This window comes from Chiloscyllium plagiosum, chromosome 37, assembly GCF_004010195.1.
Source record: "Chiloscyllium plagiosum isolate BGI_BamShark_2017 chromosome 37, ASM401019v2, whole genome shotgun sequence".
NCBI lineage: Eukaryota > Metazoa > Chordata > Chondrichthyes > Orectolobiformes > Hemiscylliidae > Chiloscyllium > Chiloscyllium plagiosum.
Window position 1 is genome coordinate 22,880,474 of NC_057746.1, and position 23,178 is coordinate 22,903,651.

General features: G+C 41.0%; 1 protein-coding gene and 1 long non-coding RNA gene across 7 annotated transcripts in view; both read left to right on the plus strand.

Annotated features, from left to right (window-relative positions):
- LOC122541370 (zinc-binding protein A33-like) overlaps positions 1-12,225 on the plus strand; it is a 43,869-nt gene extending 31,644 nt beyond the window's left edge. For all 5 annotated transcript variants that reach the window (XM_043678076.1, XM_043678077.1, XM_043678075.1 and 2 more), the window contains 2 exons: positions 1,459-1,574; positions 10,770-12,225. In XM_043678076.1, coding sequence (XP_043534011.1) covers positions 1,459-1,574; positions 10,770-11,314 — 661 coding nt within the window. In that variant the 3' untranslated portion in view covers positions 11,315-12,225. The remainder of the gene's footprint in view (positions 1-1,458; positions 1,575-10,769) is intronic.
- Positions 12,226-13,338: 1,113 nt separating this feature from the next.
- LOC122541171 lies at positions 13,339-21,874 on the plus strand. Of its 2 annotated transcripts, none has more exons than XR_006309538.1 (4): positions 13,339-14,439; positions 15,354-15,637; positions 21,151-21,390; positions 21,702-21,874. It is a non-coding gene; the product is annotated as an uncharacterized LOC122541171 (long non-coding RNA). The 2 variants fall into 2 exon arrangements; XR_006309539.1 differs by lacking the exon at positions 13,339-14,439 and adding an exon at positions 14,687-15,094.
- The last annotated feature ends 1,304 nt before the right edge of the window (positions 21,875-23,178 follow it).

The window sequence follows — 23,178 nt, forward strand, 5'->3', positions numbered from 1 at the left end:
AGATTAGAAGTTCATAAATAACTGAGAGGCTTTCCGGGCACTATTGAAAGTAAGAGTATTAGAAATACTGAGGCAGAGTTGCAGATCATTTTATCTTGTAGAATGGCCATTGCGTTGACACCTTTAGCTTACCAGGATCAGGAAAAATGTTTGCATCGGAATTGTTGGATCCAAAAAGTTAATTTGTGAAGTATTGGTGTTCCGTTTCAAACTACTAAACATCAAATTTTCTCTGCATGCAGCTTCTATCAGAAGGTATAAATTTCTGTCATGCTCCACTTTGTGCCTGTGATGGCGATGCTGTCTTCTTTGCAAAAGCATCCTGGTATCTTGCACACCATCAAGTCTATATATTGTTGAAAAATATCCTTTATGAGCAATATCTCACGAAGGGAGTATGGAGTATTGTTAGTTCCTAAGAAGGATCTCTCTGTCCCAACCAATGCCCAAAGTACGGGTTTGCTGAAGAATTTGGCAATCATAAATTTGGGATTGAGATTCTAAAGTGTGGAATTTTCTGAGCGCATTGTGTTACAGCCAGATTTACATGCCTTAGTTCTAAACAAATTCAAAAATAACCAGCTGCCTTCATTGACAATCATGTTGGTGCTACATTAGTCCTTTTAACCGAATCATCTCTTTCTATCTTGTTCAGTTTGGCATTCATCTTGTGTGGGATGTGAATGGACACTTATGTAGTGGACCAATATATGGATTAGCATCTTCACCGAGATACAATATTGCATCACCCTTGAAATCTCTAATCACTTAACTTATTTGAGTATATTGAAACAAAGTTAGCTGCTCAGGATATTAGTTGTTCTTATATTGTGTTGCTTTCTTCCTTGAACTGTGGGCACCATGGTGGTAACCAGCATTTGATCTTACTCCTCACCAACTACTCAAAGTCATGGGATGATTTCATCATATCCTGTGCACATGGCAATATTAGCAAAAGTTTAACCTACACCCTTTAAAGAGGTATGCATATTGCATCAAAACTGCAATGGTACTTCAAAACAAGGAGTACGTTTTTAGCTGTAAAACACCTTTAAAATGTTCTGTGACTAATTTGTTTTCTTAAACTGGGAACAATTTCAGACTTGGCCTGGTTTGCCTTGACAACATGGCCACAAGCTTGTATGAAAAGAGTGGCAACTTTGACACTGTGCTCACGGGCTGCCTGTCTCTTCCAACTTGAGATGAGAAATTTGGGGGAAACAAACACAGAATTCTGGAAAAGCTCACTCCCTCTAAAGTGTCATACCTGATTCGAAACATTCACTCTCTATTTCTCTCCACGGATGTTGCCGGACTTTCTGAATTTCTCCAGCATTTTGTGTTTGTATCATATTTCTAGAGTCCGCAGTATTTGCTTTTACCGGAAAAATTTGGAAGGTTTTGTTTTTGTAAAGCATTAGGTTATTGTAACATTCTTGTGAAGTTGCTCTATTCCAGGTGTAGACAGGAGCATGTCAAACCAGTAGATGAACCCACTGAGCTGCGTACCAACTCTGTCATCACACCTTTCCGCTACGTTAAAATCTGGGATAAACTTAAAGCATTAGTACCAGGTATGTGATCAACCAGTCTCTTGCATGCAGACACAGTGCTATAAATGAATTTATTACACAGTGGATATAGCAGCCTATGGCTCAGTGTCAGAAGCTTGTAGGTGCAAGCCCACTCCTGAGACTTGAGTGTAAAGTCTAATATAAGCAGCTGTGCAATACTGAGGCAGTGCTAGATTATTAGAGGCACAGTCTTTCGGATGAGTCGCTAAATCAAAGTCCTTTTTTTTTGCCCTTGTGGTTGTAAAAGATTCATGGTAATATTTGGGAAAGAAGCAGGTGAGATCTTCGGGTTCTGTTATCAAATATTTCATCCTCGATCAAAGTCATTCGCAGATTATCTGGTCAGTAATCTTTTACTGTTTGTGGGATCTGGCTGTGTACAATAGAATTGTTTGAGTATGTCATATGTGCTGAATGAACTTTGAATTAACGAACAATGGAGGTCTCTTAAAAACTGAGTCTGGCCCAATGCTCAGAGAAGGACTCCTAAAAGATGGAAAGTCAGTGAGTAGGGTTTTGCCTTTTGAAATAGGAAATGTAAATTGGGTAATTTCTGAAATCCCATTCCTGGTTCAACATACATACTCATTATTTTCACTGCACAATTTATCGGCAGGCTTGAGTAAGTGTTTCTGACTCATCAAACAGACTAAGATGGATACAAAGGAGAGGATGATTAGAAAACATGGTTCCTTCTACTGGAACACTGGAACTGTTCTGTACCTGATTGTTAGGCTTCTAGCCCTAACCTCGTGTACCGTTCCCGTTTCGGTACCCTACATGCCTCCGCTGTTCTCCTCAGTCGACATATTTGGTATGGAGAAAGTGAGGACTGCAGATGCTGGAGATCAGAACTGAAAATGCGTTGCTGGAAAAGCTCAGCAGGTCAGGCAGCATCCAAGGAGCAGGAGAATCGGCGTTTCGGGCATGAGCTCCTGAAGAAGGGCTCATGCCCAAAACGTCGATTCTCCTGCTCCTTGGATTCTGCCTGACCTGCTGCGCTTTTCCAGCAACACATTTTCAGCTACATATTTGGTATGTCCATTGCATACCCCTTCATATTTCTCCACAGAGACTAATCTAAAGCCCTGGCAAGAAACTGGTAATAAAACTGAAAAGTCTTTGAAATGCTTGTGTAACTGTTAGAAAAATAAACATCCATTCAGCCTCTTGTAATATATCTTGGAGCTCATAAACCAGTCAAGCACTCACCCTAGCCATTCAAATTCCATTTAAAACTGTGACCATTTAAGTAGTCATAAATCTGTTTTTAAAAAAACTAGCTGAAAATGTGTTGCTGGAAAAGCGCAGCAGGTCAGGCAGCATCGAAGGAACAGGAGAATCGACGTTTCGGGCATAAGCCCTTCTTCAGGAATGAAGAAGGGCTTATGCCCAAAACGTCGATTCTCCTGTTCCTTGGATGCTGCCTGACCTGCTGCGCTTTTCCAGCAACACATTTTCAGCTCTGATCTCCAGCATCTGCAGCCCTCACTTTCTCCTTTTAAAAAAAACTACTCCATTTCTACTTGACAAAAATATAATCCAATTAGAATTGACAATCAAACAAAGCTCAGCTTCTCCTGGACTGAATGTTTTCATGATTTTAGTTCTCACCCAAACATACATAATGTTTTGCATAAGCATGTCAATGAAACCTCTAGAGCTGAATATATTACAGTCTTAAGTAGACAAATCAAATGTTTGAACACTCAACCAAGGAAGTTTGCCATCTGTTCAGGTATTTCAATTCAATGAGTACATGGTAGTAATGTCACTGGACTAGTAATCCAGACCTCCTGGTTATTGTTCTGGGGTCAGAGGTATAAATCCCTTTAGGCAGATTGTGAAATTTGTATTCAATATAATAACAACCATTTTTGATTAGTGGTTTAAAACAAATCAATTTGTTTCAGTAATGCTCTTTACAGAAAGAATTCTGCTGTCCTCGCCTGGGCTGGCCTCCATGTGATTGTCTCTTCTGGCCGGTTCAGGGTGGACAGTAAATGATGTCCTAGCCAGTGGTGCCCACGTTCCTTAAATGAATTCAAAAGTTTCGATGTAAACATCAAAGTACAGGGTCCAGATGACACACACAAATCTGAATGTCAACATTGGTACATACAGAAAAACTCTTTTTTGGATAAATTCTTCTTCTGAACACTTTTACAATCCCAATCAGTTTAATGGTTAAATACCATTAAAACAAAGCAATAATATTAATCACATCATTTTAAAAACAACTAACCAATTACAAAGCATCTGTTGACAGCAGTTTTCAAACAGAAGGTTTCCAGTTCCCGACTAGGCCTGCGCCATGGTTCTTGAGCCCTCTGGCTCCTTTGAACTTCAGAACACAACCTGTCTCATTGAACATTTCAGATGTAATAACATTTGAAATAAGATACATTGTAAATGTATCTAATACATTGTAAAAAAACATACATTTCTCAAAGTAGTGGCTGGTGTTGAGATTTTTCTATCTCCCTGCAATTATATTCTGTGCTTTGATTAGATTAGATTAGATTACTTACAGTGTGGAAACAGGCCCTTCGGCCCAACAAGTCCACACCGACCCACCGAAGCGCAACCCATCCCCCTACGGATCACCTAATACTACGGGCAATTTAGCATGGCCAATTCACCGAACCTGCACATTTTTGGCCAATTCACCGAACCTGCACATTTTTGGAGGAAACTGGAGCACCCGGAGGAAACCCACGCAGACACGGGGAGAATATGCAAACTCCACACAGTCAGTCGCCTGAGGAGGGAATTGAACCCAGGTCTCTGGCGCTGTGAGGCAGCAGTGCTAACCACAGTGCCACTGTACGATTGATAAATGCAAGTGTCAAGTATGCCTCTTAATTATCCTTTAAACCTGCTGCCTTCAGGGATCTGTGGACTAGCACCCAAAGAACCTTCCCATTCGATGAACTTCTTCGAGTCCTGCCATTCATTGAGTATTCTCTTGTCTTGTGACTTCACATTTATCAGGGTTAAGTTCCATCTGCCCTCTCATCTGACCAAGACATCTTTATCCTCCTATAACCCAGCCTTCTTCCTCAGTATGAATCACCCGGCCAATCTTCATGTCATAAATAAGCACACTTGTCATTCCCTCCACATTTACTTCCATATCCTCAATAATAAAGGGACCCTACATTGATCCCTGTAGTACACCAGTAGGCACTGATCACCAATCACAAACAGCTTTCTTACCATCACCCTCTCTCCAATTACTTTTGGATCCAATTACTTTCAAAGTTATCTGGATCCCATGTGTGTTTACCTTCTTTATAAGTCTATTGTTATGATACTGGGCAAACCCCTCTGCTATAATTTAAACTGGCCACACAGAAAAGTTCACCCCGCGCCATATTCAGTTAAATTTCGAGTGGCAAAGAACTATCCCAAAAACCACTAATTTAAGAAAAAATTTAGCAATTTTATTTTAATCCAAAAGAGAACATTAAACAACAACTATTTATACTCCTTTCTCTTAATCAAACTTTCTCTGTAGATTTCTCTAGGTCAGCTTTGGTGTTCTGCGGCATAGATTTCTTATGGACAAGTACCTTTCAAAGAGCTATTCTGCTGGCTGTTATGTTGGTGCTTGGCAGCTCTTTGCTGTTCTTCCCCCTAACTGTGCAAAATGTCTGATATTATACCCCAAAACATCAGATCATTTCATTAGTTTGATGTCATCCAAAACAGTAAAATTCAAATTTGATTGAATTTTGTATCTGGGGCATAATTTAAACTGGCAAAATTTGAATTTGTTTTGTACCATGGCAGTGCAGCTCCAGCTATTTGTTTCAACCAAATGTTACATTTTAAAATTTTTCAGCATACTGTGCCTCTCTCGGTCCGTGCCAGCTTCCACTCTCTCTTAAAGGTACAGTACTCACCTACACCTTCATAAAACTACCATATTGAACTTTGTCAAAAGTTTTGCTGAAATCCATGTAAACTACATGAATTGCACTACCCTCATCTACACACCTGGTCACCTCCTCTCAAAACTCAGTTGGACTTGTTCGGCATGACCTCCCTCTAACAAAGCAGTGCTGATCAAACCTTGCCTCACCAAATGGAGATTAATTCAGAATTTTCTCCAATTAATGTAAGGCTCACTGCTCTGCTCTGTAATTCCCTGATTTATCTCTACCACCTTCTTTGAAAAGTGGAACAACTTTATCTGTCTTCCAATCAATTGGCAGCTCCCCATTGCCAGAATGATTAAAAATTTGGTGCAGAACCCCTGTAATTTCCCTCCTCATCTTCTACAGCTGCTTGGGATGGAACAAAAATTTGTCCATTTTTAAGCCAGCCAAAAACCCGAATACTTCGCTCCCGATACTAAGCTATTCAAGAATTTCATTGTCCATCTTCTGCATTTTCCTCCAAACTGAAAACAGATGTGAAGTAACTGTTTAACACCCTAGCATGATCCTAATGGGCCTTACTCTATGCATGTGTTTATACGTGCTATACCTGCACAATGATTGAGTATTATACAATGGACAATGAGTAAATAGAAGAAATTAAAAAAGGAGCAGAGTCAGCCATCTGGCCCTTCCAATCTGCTCCACCATTCAATAAAATCATGGCTCATCTCTTCGTGGACTCGGCTCCACTTAACGCTCACTCACCATAACCATGAATTCCTCAGCTGTTCAAAACTCTATCTTTGCCTTAAAACATTCAATGAGGTTGCCTCAACTGCTTCACTAGACAGGGAAATCTACAGATTCGCAACCATTTGGATGAAGACGTTCCTCCTCAACTCAGCTCTAAATCTGCTCCCTTTATTTCATAACTGTGTGCTCCCGGTTCTAGTTTTACCTGCCAGTGGAAACAACATCCCTGCTTCTGTCTTATCTATTCCCTTCATAATTTTACATGTTTCTATAAAATGTGCCCTCACTCTTTTAAATTCCAAAGTGTATAGTCCCTGTCCAGTCAATCTCTCCTTGTAATCCAGCCTTCTCAACTCCAGAATCAACCTAGTGAATCTTCTCTGCACTACCTTCAGTGTCAGTACATCCTTTCTCAAGTAAGGATCCAAAACTGTACACAATACTCCTCCTGTGGCCTCACTAGCATCTTTATGCAGCTGCAGCATAACCTCTGGTCAGGCAGCACCCATGGAAGGAGAGCAAGCTAACATTTTGAGTCTAGATAACTATTCATCAGAACTGAAGTGAAGTCTGCACAACTGCTGTCCCTCCACACTTCATTTCAGTTCTAATGAAGAGTCATCTCGACATGAAATGTTAGCTTCCCCTCTGCTTGGATGCTGCCTGGCCCGCTGTGATCTCCAGCATTTGTTGTTTTCAGTACAGATTCCAGCATCTGCAGTAATTTGATCCAAAACATAACCTCCCTATTTTTAAACACCATCCCTCTAGCAATAAAGGACAATATTCCATTGGCCTTCTTAATTACCTGCTGCGTATGCTAACCAATGTTTTGTGATTCATGCAGAAGGACAACCCACGTGTCTCTGCACAGCAGCATGCTGCAATTTTTCACCATTTAAATAATAGTCCATTTTACTGTTCTTCTTATCAAAATGAATGACCTCATATTGACCAACATTGTACTCCATCTGCCAGACCCTTGCCCACTCATTTAACATATCTATATCCCTCTGCAGATTTTGTGTCCTCTGCACACTTGGCTCTGCCAATCATCTTAGTGTCATCTGCAAACATTGCCACACTACACTTGGTCCCCAACTCTAAATCATCTTTGTAAATTGTAAACAATTTTGGTCCCAGCACTGATCCCTGAGGCATACCGTTAGCCATTGATCACCAACCCAAAAACACACATTTATTCCTTACTCTTTGTTTTCTATTAGTTAATGCCAGGCACCTTTATCTTATGCAGCAGCCTTTTGTGTGGTATCTTATCAGATACCTTCTGGAAATCTAACTATACCAGCTCCACTGGTTCCCTGTTGTCCACTGCACTTGTAAAGTCCTCTAAGAATTCCAGTAAATTAGTTTCGCGTGACCTGCCTTTCATTAATCCATACTGTGTCTGCCAAATGCGACAATTTCTACCCAGATTTCTCACTAGTTCTTCCCTGATGATAGATTTAAGCATTTTCCCTATTACAACGTTAAGTTAACAGACCTATAGTTACTTATCTTTTGTTTACTTTTTCAAGTACTGGAGTCACATTTGCTGTTTTCCGATCTGCTGGAACCACCCCAGAGTTGAGCAAATTTTGGTAAATTACCACTTGCTATTTCTCCTGCCATCCCTTTTTAGTACCCTGGGATGCATTCCATCAGGGCCAGGAGACTTTTCTACCTTTAGTTCCATTAGCTTGTCCAACACTACCTCTTTACTGATAATGATCTCTTATAGGTACTCATCTGCCATAGCCTGCTTGTCATCAATTAGTGGCATGTTATTTGTGTCTTCCACTGTGAAGACCGACACAGAATACCAGTTCAAGGCCTCAGCCGTTTCCTCATTTCCCACTATGACATCCACCTTCTCGTTTGATAAAGGACCAATGTTTACTTTAGCCACTCTTTTTTTCAACTTATATTTGTAGAAATCTTTACTATCTTTTTATATTCGGGGCCAGTTTGCTCTCATAATCTTTTACCTTGTTTCAAATACTGTGAACATTCAGGTGAAGTGTCGATATGCAAGTTTTTCTATCTTTAAAATCCTATCTCCTCCACCAGAAGAATCTTTCTTTTTAAACAAACATTCTCTCTTTTTCTGTCACTACCTAGTTTCCAGTCATCTCAGTGCTACACTGCCTATAAAGATTTCCCAGTCCTCTAGTTTCCCATTCACCTTTGCCACTTTGAATGTTTAACTTTCAATTTGATACCCTCATTTATTTCCATAGCCATCTATGGTTGATTATCCTTTTTCCTGCAATCCTTCCGTTTCATGTGTATATTCTTTTGATGAGCGCTGTAAAATGTTGCTTTGAAAGTCCTCCACTGTTCCTCAATTGACCCATCATATAGTCTTTGCTCCCAAACTACCTTAGCCAACTCCTTCCCCATCCTATTGTAGTCTCTTTTGTTTAAGCACAAGATACTGATACTGGCTTGAATTTTACCTTCTCACCCTCCATCTTTGAGCACTCCTTCCGAGAGGATCCCAAACTATGAGATCACTAATTATTCCTGGTACATTGCACAGGATCAGATCTAGGATGGTTTGTTCCCTCATAGGTTTCATTATACATACTGTTCGAGGAAACTGTTCGTGTATACATTCTATGAACCCCTCCTGAAGGCTGGCTTGACCGACTTGGTTTGAATACTCAATATGTAGATTAAAAGCCTCCATAATTGCCATTCCATATTTAGATGTATCAGTTATTTCTGTTTATTGTCTGCCCACTGTGATATTATTTGGTGGCCTATAGACTACACCTATCAGTGACTTTTTCCCCTTAATATTTCTAATTCATTGATTCAACCTTTTTCTCCATAGAATCATCTCCCACTACTGCCCGGATGTAATCCTTAAATATCAGAGCTACACCGCCTCCCCTTTCCTTCCTGTCTGTCCTTCGTGACCACGGTTCTGTCATGACTACCTAATTATGCCCAGTTGCAACAGTTTGTGCCATCAACTCGTTTACCTTGTTTCAAATACTGCAAACATTCAGATGAAGTGACGTTATGCAAATTTTTCTATCTTTAATATCCTATCTCCTCCACCGGAAAAATCCTTTTTAAACAAACATTCTCTCTTTTTCTGTCACTACTTAGTTTCCACTCATCTTAGTGCTATGCTGCACAGCTGCTTCTTGCTTTTTATTTAATATCCTGATTCTCTTTTTCCTTAACCCCTCACCCACTCTAGCTAACTGAGAGCCTCCCGTTAGGTTCTCATCCATCCCCCCGCCATGCTTGTTTAAAGTCCGCCCAATATTGATAGCAAACAGCCTGCAAGAATATTGGTCCCTTCACTGTTTGGATGAAGACCGTCCCTCTTAAATAATTTCTGCCTTCCCAGGAATGGTCTCAATTATTCAGAAATCTCAAGCCCTCCCTCCTACACCACTCCTCAGCTCTCATTTTTAAACGGCCTAATCTGCCAATCCTAGCCTCACTAGCATGTGCACAGGTAGTAATCCAGACATTACTACCTTTTGAGGTCCTGGCTTTCAATCTGGCTCCTAACTCCCTAACTTCAGCTTCAGGACCTCATCCTTCTTTTTAACTATGTTGTTGGAACCAGTGTCTACCACAACCACTGGCTGGTTCCCTTCCCACATCAACACCACCCACCCCAATTGCCCTGCAGCAGCTCAGTAACCTGCAGGACCCTTGCACTAAGGAGGCACCATACAATTCTGTTGGCAATAGAGCATCTGCAGAAACACCTCTCCTTTGATGATTGAGTCTCCTATCACTGCAGTCCTCACTGCCTTTTTCTGTCCCACTCTGTATAGCTGAATGACCCACCATGCTGTGGGTTTTGCTTTGGCTACAATTCCCTGAAGCATTATCCCCGTCGTCAGAACTCAACACTGCGTACTTGTCGGCTATTCAGATAGCCTTAGGGGACTCCTGCACTATCTGCCTCACCTTACAGCTGCATGCAATGATCACCCATTCTCTATCCTCCTGGACCTTTTTATGCTGTGGGGTGACCACAGTCTTGTACGTGCTATCAACTTAACTCTCATTCTCCTGGATGTTCCTCAGTGCCTCCAGACCTCGTTCAAGCTCCATAACCTGGCACTTGAGTTGGAGGTACTGACAGCACCTCCTGCACACATGTTGCTCATCGAGCAGTCAGTAATCAAGAACTCCCACATGTTACAGATGGAACATGCGGCTTGAAGGTACTGGCCTTCCTCCTTTTTTACCCAAAAATTAGCCACTAAAAAAAAACTAAATGCAATTCTCACTAACACACACTAACAATTAACTAGAAACCATAATTCGACAGGTTATTTGATTAGAGTCAGAAAATTAAAGACTTATCCTTACCACTCAAATAGCCAGTCATTTAACAGGTTGGCTGTAATGTCTCGATTGAATCTCACGGTCACTCTCACCAGATGCTGATTAGCCCCTTACCGCTTCTCAGGTCTCTGCCCTCCGACTACTGCTGGCTCCAAGGTAAGACTAGCTGAACCTAAGAATGTGTCCAATCACTGAATGTCTCTTTTAACTAAGGATGTGTATCTTGCAGCCAGAGAATTTCTGAAACTGGATCCTAAGACAGCACATCCACGACTCATTCTGTCTGAGGATCTCATCAGTGTGATTGATGGTGAGAAACGTCGGGACTCTTCATTCGTGCCCCATCGCTTTAACCACTGGCTCTGTGTTCTGGCCAATGTTGGCTTCCTGTCAGGGCAGCACTACTGGGACGTATTGCTGGGCAACAATACCGCTTGTGTCATTGGGGTGGTCAGCGAAATTGCCGACCGGGCAATAACTAAACAGCTGACGCCACAAGATGGCTACTGGGTGATTGAAATGGTCAATGGGAACCTAGTCAATGTCAATGAGTCTGGTGCCAAGATCCTCCCCCTCCAACGCAAGCCCCGCATCATCCGTGTCTATCTGAATTATGAGAAGGGGCAGCTATCCTTTTATGATGCTGAAGACCTGTGTCCTATCTACACCATACAGGACAAGTTCACAGTGAAACTCTATCCTCTCTTCAACCCTCACAACCACAAGGAAGGGAATTCAGAGTCGCTGAGTATATGTAACGAGATGGAGTGCTGAATTAATTTGTTACCGAGGTGGAATTTTGACATTGTGGCGGCCTTTGAAGGGAAACTCTCTTGTCAATTTAAAACCTAAGGCAAATATATGAACTCGGATTGGTATTTGTTTTCCATAAGCTGGTGTCAGGCATTAAGTATTAAAGGTGCTGGTTGGAATGAAATGGACCCTGACTGGCTGGTTGGGAATTTTCACATTGGTGCTCCTGGTTCCTAGGAGGAACCAGGAGCACCTGTCGAATCTGCATTATCCATCTGTTACCTTTCCATTAATGATTTTAAATGTTATAACGAAGCTGGGGTTGAGGCAGGAAGAAAAGGGGCTGCTGAATTTCTACACTGGAACCAGTAACACAGCAGATATACAGAATTAACTCCCCTTGCACAGACGCTCGATGGATCCATCAATCACAACACAAGTTCTGGAATCTGGTGTGCATGTGGAATCCAGCATTGGCGCCATTCTTCTGTTGTGGGCACTTATTTCCATAACAAACACACCAGTACAGGGATTGTCCCTCCCACTTTATCCTCCTTGTAATTCCATGAGTGGAATATATCGATTAGAGGCTGGAATAAGCCATTTAGCTCTATTAGCATGGTCTGCCTCCTTCAATAAGATTGTGGCTTACCTGGTTGTGGCCCTCATTTCATAATGAACATTGAGTTATTTATGAATGTTACTGTAGCGACAGATATAAAAAGGCACAAGTCATCTTATCATGAAAGGATAATATAGCCAAATTTCTCTTAACAGTATTTTATTAAATAGTTAATAGCCATGCCATTGATGCTGAAAGGAACAGACTGAGGCAACATAATGGAGATTTTGATTTGTGGAAAAAACTTTAAATGTATTATGAGTAAATGCACAATGCAATCCTGGAGTGTAATAAATGTATTCTGAATGTTTCATAATTGTAGTTTGAGCTTTATTCTCAATTTTAATGAAGTTGTTTTCAATTGAATACACAGTCATCTTCTCAATCATGTTAACATTACTTGTACCTCTGGGCGAAAGTGAGAACTGCAGATGCTGGAGATCAGAGTCAAAAAGTATGGTACTGGATCAGCTGTGCTTTTACAGCATGACACTCTTCGATTACTAATACATTTGCAAGCCCAATATGTTTCAGCCTTTTCTGTTCATGAACAATGTCCAAAATTGGAGAATATGTCAATGTATTGACACTGACAGAAATATGGCTTATGATGATCCTAAGAATGGATTTCACGGAGTGAATAAAGAGGAACTATTTTACCTGGAGTTGTGTTAGCAACCAAAGGCTATGAATCTGATGCCTGAGCACTGCCCCAAGGTCATATCCAAGTCAAACCAAATAGTGAGGCATTGATTGGCAGGCACCAGTATGAAATGTTTTTGGAAAATGTCGCTGTGTCCCAAAAAAAAATCAGCTTGGGCAAGTCATTTTGAGATAAAGTGAGTGACTTCTAAAATCATAGTTATTATGTTTGGGGTGATTGGAAGGTTACATAATTAATGCTCACTTTTGTATCAGAACAGCAAACTTATAAGGACAAATAGTGCTGAATGACAAAGTGAAGAATTGTCCACAATGCAGTTCTTCACATCATGTGAGATGTTGTTAGGCGTAATAATATTTCGGAAATCTGGAACGGGGCAGAAAATTCTGTGGTAAGTGCATAATGGACACCATTGTTAATGTGACATTCATTCTGCATTTTGAATAAAGAATACCATAAATTGTGAATTGTTTCATGTTCGGGGATGATTTAACCTTGTGAAAACAGCGTCATATTGAAGACTCCGTGAAATTCACAATGGCTGCATTTGCAAAATAACCATTGAACTCCATTGCAAGTTGAAACCAGTGATCAAAAGTAGATACATTTTTAACACCATGATAAAATTACTAGTTTAGATTCTCTTGACTTCAATTTGTGAGTTGGAGATAAGAACTTTCAACGTTTCAAGTGATACATTAGTGTGGATAGGGAACTGGGTAATTAACAGGACATAAGATAAATGGTAAATTACTGAAGTGTCACAGTGATTGTGGTAAAGCAGAATATTGTCGAAATGAAGGGAATCACAGAATACCACAGCATGCAGAGGGATCGGAAGGCTTGTGGCAGTTGCCTTGGAAGCTGCCAACTTCTGCAATGCATCGAGGCAGAGCGATACTGTAGGGTGGAAGCTCACTATCCATGCGCTTATTGCATATCAATGAAAGACCGGGCATCAAAAATCAGGACAGGAACATTTGATTTGGGTTCTGCGTGACCACTTTATTAAACGGTGAGTTCACAACTCCATTAAAAATCCACCCTTACACTGAGGACAGCTGAGAAGATCATTGGGGTCTCTTTCCACCGCCCACCCCCACCCAATTGCCTTACTGCATTTACACCACACCCCTCACTCAAACTCTTCTCCCATCTGGCAGAAGTTACTGGAGCACTCGCTGTCACAGCGGCCAGACTGTGCAACAGTTTCTTGCCCCAAGCCATCAGGCTCCTTTAACGCTGTATGATCGGGTGCTTTCCCACCTGCAATTCTCTGCAGGACTTTAAATTGCCGCTAGGAAAACGCTGTAACTTGCGTGTTTTGCACTTCTTATGCACTTTATGCCGTGTACGAGTGTGGAATCTGTGCTGTCAATGTAGCACCCTCTGTCCCGGAGAAACCCTGTCTCATTTTTACTGTATCAGTTGTATGTGGTAGAAATGACAAATTAAAAGGCTACTCTCGTTCCTGCACTGTCGCCGGGTGAAAATCCTGGAACGCCCTTTCAGACAGTATCACAGCTGCCTGCACTCTAAGTACAGCAGTACAAGGAAACAACTAACTGTGCTGGCCAATCTGTTCAAACACATTTTGGCCGCAGTAGCATTTGAACTCTTGTCTTCAGCATTCCACCATCCACAGCACTCTATTTAGTACCGATCCTTATTGATCTTCCATCCCAACCTCCCTCCATCTCCCTCGTCAGCCCTCTATTCCTGTAATTTGAGGATTAGGCCCATCCCCCTCCTGCTTCCCGCTATTTCCTGTGACAGTCGGAACCCAGCTCTGCAGACCGATGAAGATGTTCGCCTTTTGTCTCCTTTGCGCTTTGCAGGTTCTCTCTGACTCGGCTTCAGGTAAAACCATCTCTAACAGTCTCTTTAAACCGACAGTGACTGATTCGGATGAAAACAAACTGAAACGATGACACAAATGTGAGAAACAAAAGCTCACTCACTTTAATAATTTCAGTCCGAGACAAATATCTGAATCCGCCATTTATTTATACACCTATAGGTGGATGCCCTGTCTCATTACCAGGTAAGGTAATGACAAAATGCACACCAAATCCAACAAACTCTCGAAATTAACAGACTCGTTTAAAAAAAAACTGGAGCCGGCTTGTTTCAGCGTGAGACTCAGCTTTAGAACTCCTGTCTTCCCCATCCACATCGCTCTGTTCCTGCTTTCAAACAAAGTTTACAGTGTCAGATTGTCTAATAGGCAGGGGGCTGGGTGGCGAGAGGGATAAATTGATTCCTTCACTGCGCGGCCTGTTCTCATTCTCCCCACCCATAACCGTGTGCTCTCTCGCCACCCCGCCCCATCCCCCCCCCCCCCCCCCGGAGCAGGATAAATGGTGTAGGGAAGCTGCACTCCTGAGCTGGTCAACTTCAAATGGGGGGTAATCAACCATCCCATCTCCTCCCGTCCCTCTTTCCTCCTCTACCCTTAACCTCCATCGTATAATTTTCACCAAAAATGGGTCAAAGGTCTCAAAACTTTTGAAAGGTAACTTCAATAACTCCGAACCATTGAACCTAAATTTTAATATTTTTTTTAGTCGACATTAAGGCTACTTGTTGGGGTAACAATTAGAGAAAAGCTGTAAAGGAAATGCTAACAAAGATGACATGTTAATGTCAATTTTAGTCATATCAATTGACAAATAGTGTGGGTGGGGAGGTGAGTTTGCTGCCAGTTCTGACTATTTCTGTGACCATTAAATCTCCTCAGTAGTCTTGTTCTGTTTGACTCATTTTCATTTCAGCACAGCATCTGAAAGACAGCATGGTGGCTGCTACAGGTGCCCCCGTTCGATTTCCGAGAACTGATGAAGAATTCAGCAGTCTCCATTGGGAATTTTCAACTTCTAGCAAAACACTTCCCATTGTAGATTACAACGAAGGGCATTTGATCCATATGAGGGTAGAGTTGAACTGAACAAATCAGATGGATCATTGTTGCTAAAAGATGTGCACGAGGCAGACACTGGCAATTACAGAAGAATTGTGAACTCGAGGAGGACCAGAATGGTAACTCTAACAGTGATTGGTAAGTACCTGGACAATGGTTCCATTTCTGTTCAAATAGAAACAATAGCAGGGTGACCTGCGCAGGTGCTCTGATGCACTTTTCGTCATTGTAAATATGTGTTAATTGACATTAGCAGATGCTGAAGGAGCAGTTGAGCCCCGTACAGAGCAGATTACAAGGATAGAACTTGTTTGGAGAAGTTTAGTTATGAAGGAAGATTGGTTGAGGATATTTACTTTGAAATAGAGAATGCCAAAGGAGACCTAGTTGAAGTTCCTCAATGACGTGTCGATCATCCAACATGCACTTTTTCCTTCAATGAACAGTCTCTATTCAGGAGGAAGTAAGATAAAAAGTACAATGAAGGAGCTTTTTTTTAAATCACCCAGAAGATGGTAGGGATCTGGTATTGTCTGGAAAGCTTCTGAGGGGCAGAAACCCTCATGATCTTTTCAGAACGACATGAAATTGTACTTCATAGAATCCCCACCATGTGGAAGCAGGCCATTGGTCCATCGAGTCTGCACTGACCCTCTGATGAGCTTCCAACCCTGCATTTCCCATGGTCAATCCATCTAGCTTGCACATCTCTGTACACTATGGGCAATTTAGCATGGCCGATCCACCTAACTTGCATATCTTTGGACTGTGGGAGGAAACCGGAGCACCCGGAAGAAGGCCACACAGACACATAGAGAATGTGCAAACGCCACAGAAAACATGGCCGGATTTGATTCAGGTCCTTGGTGATGTGAGGCAGCAGTGCTAACCACTCAGCCACTGTGTCACCCTAATAATAAAGAGTTCGAACATAAATGTTGAGCTTAAACTTGCAAAAAGTGACATAACAGATTACAAGAACCTCTTTAAATATTTACAAAGGAAGCGAGATGTCAAAACAAACATTGGCTGCAAGAGGATGAGGCTGCGGAAATAGTAATGGGGAACCAGGAAATACCAGAGGAGCAGAATGTGTACTCTGCATCAGTCTTCACTAACAGCATCCCAACTGATGAAATAAGGGGGAGAAGGAGGATCAGAAGTAAAAATAATAGCTATTGCAACAAGAAAAGGACTAGGGAAAAGAATGGGGCTAAAGACGCCTTGTCCCCTGGATCTGATGGGATGCATCAGAGTATATTAAAGGAATTAACTGGAGAGATAATGGATGGACTGGCAGCACTCTTCCAGAATTCCTCTGGATCTCCCAGAATGTTGGCAAGCCTTTGTTGAAAAAGGGAGGAGGCCAAAGCATGTAATTGTAAGTCAGTTTGCTTAAAGTCTGTTATTGTCAAAATGCTTGAGTCTATCATAAAGAATGTAGTGGCAGAAAATTTAGAAATGCATAATATGACCAAGCAGTGTCTGTATGGTCTCATGAAGGCAAAATTATGCTGGCAAGTTTGCTAGAATTCTTTGAGGAGATAAAGGGGGGAAGCCGTGGATGTCATATGTGGATTTCAGAAGGTGTATGATTAGACTATTGTGACGACATGGGGATATCCAAGCACAGTAAGATCAACTGGCTCCCCTTTCTCCATTGTGCATGTTACCCCTTCAAAATTAAACAGGATTCCCATTTCACAAAATCATTATGACTTTTTCTGATTAACTTGAGATTTTCCAACAGCACAATTGTAATTATCAATTTTAACACCTTTCTCATGAAAGACATGAACCTAACTGGCCCGCAGTTTTCTGTCACCTTCCTTCTTGAATAGCGGGGTTATGCTTGGTACTTTCCATGGAACATATTCAGAATTTAATTACTTTTGGAAATTAACACCAATGCATCCATAGCATTATTAGCTAAAACTTTAAGACCATCTGAAGTCCATCAATACCCCTGGACTTATCAACCCATAACTCTATCAGTTTGGTCATTACCACTTTCCTAATGATTATAATGCATCACTTCCACCTCCTGATTTACAGGTATGTGAGAGATTTTCTACGTATCCTTTTTACAATGAAGACAGAAACAAAATATTTTTCATTATGTCAATCACTCCTTTATTATCTACTATTAATGCTCTTCATACGAGCCAGTGCTCACTTTAGTTACAACTTTCCTTTTTAGATACCTGTAGAAACTCTTGCTTTGCAATTTTATATGTCTAGCTATCTCCCTCTCATTTTTCACTTTACTTGTTCTGATTAACTTGTCAATCATTTTCTGCCATTCTTTGTATTCTGATCAGTAATTTGACCTGCCACTCACGTTTACATAATTGCATGCTTTTTGCGTTTGTTTGATGTTCTCCTTAACTTCTTTAGTTAATCACAGATTGTGTGCTCTTGAAAGGAAAAGCACCGTGATGCTTTACCAAACTTGATGGTTTCCACCCAACAGATATTTTACGCTTTGAAATAAAAGCTTAGGTTTTAAGATACAAACATCCAATTGAACAATATTGGCAGATTCTGCACCTTGTAATGAAGATGACTTGATAAAGTATTAAATTTGACAAATATGGCAAGGCTGCATTTTACTCTGTGGATTCAAGGACTAAAAATTCAAAGGGAGAGATGTTTTCCTTGTAAGGGCTGCACTGATGAATTCATAGATGATTTGAAGAAATGAAATCATCAGGCTTTTACCATGACATTGGAGCTTCAGGTTTGAGGAAGAGTACTCTTGCTTCAGTGTCAGGAGATCAGCATTTGTATTTCTACCCCAGAGACTTGAAGGGGAAATAAAATTGGTGATTGATACTCCTTGAGCAGTCAGAAAGAACTAGTGATTTGCACATCCAAAATTCTTTCCAGAGAAGAAATTAATTTCAAAGTGTAGTATGATTGCCACTGGTGGGCAGTTACTGTCCAACTTGAGCATAACAAACTCCCACAAACAGAAATATGATACAAATCGGAACTTGTTTCAAGGTGGTATTTCTGGGTGAGCCAAGATAAGAGGAAGAGCTGGCATGCTCCTCGTTGAATCATGCTATGGGATCACACCATAGAGTCACACAGCATGGAAACAGACCCTTTGGTCCAACAAGTCCATGGCAACCAAATCCAAAAATAAGCGAGTCCCATCTGCCCGTGCTTGTTCCATGTCCCTCCAAACATTTTTTATTCATGTACCTGAGCTAAGGATCTGCAGCTTGGATAGCTTCAGTTCAGAGTGCTGAGCTAGAGACTGAGTTACAGGCACTAAGGAGCAGTGGAGAGGAGGCGAGAATTACCTGGACATTTTTTCTTTTGAGAAGGCAGTCATCTCACGATCCAACCCTACCCTAACAGTGCCTTAGAATTGTAATCTTGGTCAATGGTCACATTTCTAACATACTAACTGTGAGTACACTTCAAAGGTAGCTCATTGGCTATAAATCACTCTCTAGGCTGCCCTGAGTGCTGCCGAGCAAAGAGGCCTTGGATTGCAGGTTCATAATTCCTTGAATGTGAAATCGCATGTAGACAGGGTGGTGAAGAAGGCATTTGGCATGGCTGGCTTTATTGGTCAGTGCATTGATTATAGGTGTTGGGATGACATGTCGTGGTTGTACAGGATCTTGGTTACGGCACGTTTGGGATAGTGCATTCAATTCTGGTCCCCCTGCTATCAAAAGGATGTTCTGAAACTTGAACAGGTGCAGAAAAGATTTACAAGGATGTTGCCAGGGTTATTCAGCTTTAGAGAGAGGTTGAATAGATTGGGGCTGTTTCCTTGGAGTGTCAGAAGCTGAGGGATGACCTTATTGAGGTTTATAAAATTATGAGGGGCATGGATAAGGTGAATACCAAGGTCTTTTTCTCAGTGTAGAGGAGTCCAAAATTAGAGAGTATAGATTTAAGGTGAGAGGGGAAAGATTTAAGAGGGACCTAAGGGACAACTTTTTCATGCAGAGGATGGAATAAGCTGCCAGATTAAGTGATAGAGGCTTGTACAATTACGACATTTAAAAGGCAAGGGGTATATGAATCATTGAAGGTGGCAGGCATAAAGTCATTGAAGGTGGCAGGGCACCTGGAGTGAGCAGTTAATAAAGCCTACAAGGTTCTCAGCTTTATTAATAGAGGTGTAGAAGGCAAGAGTAATGAGGTGATGTTGATTTTGTACAAGACACTTGTTAGATATCAACTAGATTATTGGGCACAGTTGTGAGAACCACATTATATGAAAGATGTGAATGCATTGGAGAGAGTGGTTTACAAGCATAGTTCCACGGATTAGAAACTTCAGCCACGAGGATAGATTTAAAAATTTGGGACTGTTCTTCTTGATGACATGAAGACTAAGAGGAGATTTGATAGGAGATTTAAAAACAATAAGTAAGTTGAATAGAGTAGAGATGAAGAAACTGTTCCTGCTTGTAAAAGCAACATGAAAGAAAGATTGTGCAAACAATGCAAAAGTGATGTAAGAAATGTTTTCACACAGCAAGTACTTAGACTACGGAATGTACTGCCTGGAAAGGTGTGGAGGCAGGTTCAATTGAGACATTCAAGGGAGCATTGGATGTTTATTTGTTTACAAGGGTATGGTGAATTGTCACATGGAATAGAAGCAGTGCAGGCATGATGGGCCAAATGACGTCCTTCTATGATTCTGTCTCACCATAAAGTGTTGGAGTACAAGTCGGCCATTCAGCCCATTAAGGCTGTGCTGCCATTGAGTGGGATCATAGGTGATCTGCTATCCTTATTAGAAATGAATCTCTTAACTTGCTTCAGACTGATAACATCTTTGTCTGTGAATTCGTGGCCATACTGCTATTTTGAAGACCAGAAAGGACTCCTGTATCTCATCCAGAGTCCTAGGATCCTACAGCGTGGAGACAGGCCCATCAACCCAAACTGCTGACCAAAATGTCCATTCTTGCAAACACCATTTCCCTGCACTTGGCCCATATCCTTCTAAACCTTTCCTATCAATGTATTTGTCCAAATGACTTTAAAACGTTGTTAATGTTGCCTCCACCACTTCCACTGGCAGCTCATTCTATATGTGAACCACCCTCAGTGTAAAAACAGTTGCTCCTCAGGTTCCCTTTTATTCTTTCATCTCGAAACTTAAACCAATATTGGTCCTTTATTTCCCAGTTCTGGAGAAATAACTGAGGGCATTTACCTTATCCATGCCTCTCATGATCTTACACACCTCTATAAGATTCAGTTTCCTAGGTGCTATAAAGAAAGAAGTACTAGCTTGCCCAACCTCTCCCCCAATAACTCAGACCATTGAGTCCAGGCAACATATTTGTAAATTTCTTCTTCACTCTTTTCAGTTTAGTAACATCCTTCCTATAATAAGGTGACCAAATATGAACACAATGCTCCAAGTGCGGCCTTCCAGCATTTCCAATTGCACTTAAGCATCAGGCTTAGCACAGCAACACTTCTCTGTGACACTGGCAACTGATTTTCTTACATTACAGCACCCGCCCCCAGCGGCTGCATTTCACTGATTGCAAAATGGTTTGTGACAGCTGGAGTTGAAAGATGCTTAATAAATGGAAGTTGGTTGGTTAATAAAAACTCTTGTGTTTTTGTCTTTCTCCGGATCCCCTCTCCACACCCACCAGTAACTGCAGCCTCGAGCACCTCCCAGTGATGCTGAACTGTGTGGTGCACGGAGGTAGGGCCCATTAAGTTCAGTGGACCAGAGAAAGACTGGCTCCCAGCTCATGAGCGTCATTGGCTATCGGAGGATAATAGTACTTTAATCATTCAGCACGCTCAGAAACCGGACTCTGGTTGCTGAACATTCACTGTTGTAAATCCAGTCAGCCAAAGCAACACCACCTACCAACTGTCTATTAAAAGTAAGTCTGTCAAGCTTGCATAAAATTGTGGAGTCTACAGCACACAAAGTGGGCCATTTCTGCCACTACTCCTCTTCATCTAACCTAACCATTGTATCTTCATTCTCAATTCCCTAACTTGCAAACAGTAATGTTACTGAGCCACAACTGACACTGATTGAGGTTGGATTCTTTCTGCATTAAGAAAGGTGACACTGCACTTATTTGAAATGGCCACAGAGTGTTTTACAAACCTCTATAAACTACAGCTGATAAAAGGTATTGTCTTCTATAAGCACTTAATCAAAGACAATTTTCTTTTTTTTTTGTAGGTCTTGGGTGTAATTCCAGAGCTCATTTTGGATTAATTGCAGCCATTGTTGTGTGTTTGGCCGTGTTCCAAGGGCTTATGCCCGAAACGTCGATTCTCCTGCTCCTTGGATGCTGCCTGACCTGCTGCGCTTTTCCAGCAACACATTTTCAGCCGTGGCCCCATTAGTAATTATATGGTGAGTATCTGGTGATTAAGTTGGGGTGAGAGATGAAAAATTGTGTTCAAATTCAACACAGAAATATCAGTGTAGGGAAGAAAGTTCCTCTTGCAAGAAAGAAATGAGACACAAAGGAAAAGTAATTTGCAGAGTTTTTTTTTTAAAATGATAAGAGACCCGGACAAGCCTGGGTGACCTTGTATTTGAATTCCAAAGAGTTAACATCCGGATGTAGAAATAAATTAAGAAGACAAATGATATGTATTCCTGGAATATTAAAAGATTCATAGTTATAAAGTCATAGTGGCTTCGGTACAGAGGGAGGTAATTTGTCCCATGCTGGTTCACTATATGAGTGATACAACTAGTTCCACTTCCCTGTGAGCTGAAACATTGATTCATTCAAGTGTTTAACTAATCTCCTCTTGGAAACTATCATTGAATTCTCATCAATGAAGCTTTCAGACAGTCCATTTCCAATTATAATCACACGCTGAGTAAAATGGTGTTCACACGTTGCCATTTTATTTGAAAATCACCTCAAATTAGTGCCCTCCATTTCTTGAGCCATCCATCAACAAGAACAGTTCCTCCCTTTCTGCCCTGTCTAGATCTGTCTTGATTTTAAAATACCTCGAATAAATCTCACCCAAATCTCCACGTTTTATTGTGAGAATAACTCAACTTCTGCAAACTATCGGTCTAACCAAAGTCCTTCTATCTTTTGGACTCAGTCTAATCCTTCACCACCATCTTTCTAAAGAAAGGTGTGCAGATTTTAATGCAATGCTCAGGTTATCAAATATATATCAAATTATCAAGATTATCAAATGAAATAAAACCTCTGTTTTATAAAGTTATTTTGTAATTCATGCCTCTATTTATAAAACCCCAAATCCCATATGTTTCTTTAACTACTTTCTCAACAATCTGTAATGATTGGTAATATGTAACCGCTCCTTCCCCGCCCTCACCCCTGAACCTCATTGTTCCTGTATATCATTTAGAACTGCAGTCTTTGGTTTATAGCTAATTTTTTATAGGGATATATCAATTTATTGTGTCACGTGTTTGTTTGTTCCTCCAGCCTTCACTTCTATTGCCGTCTCTTACTTCCTATAGCTATAACTATAACTTTGTATCATCTGCAAATTGTGCCCTGTGCCTCCAAGACTATAATTAATGCCCATTACTAGAAAACCATGGTACTAGCTTGCATTTCAAATAAGAATGATACATTACAATTTTTCAGTCCACTGAAAACCACCAGTATATCTATGCAATATTGTATGATTATACAGTACCAATGCAGTTTTCA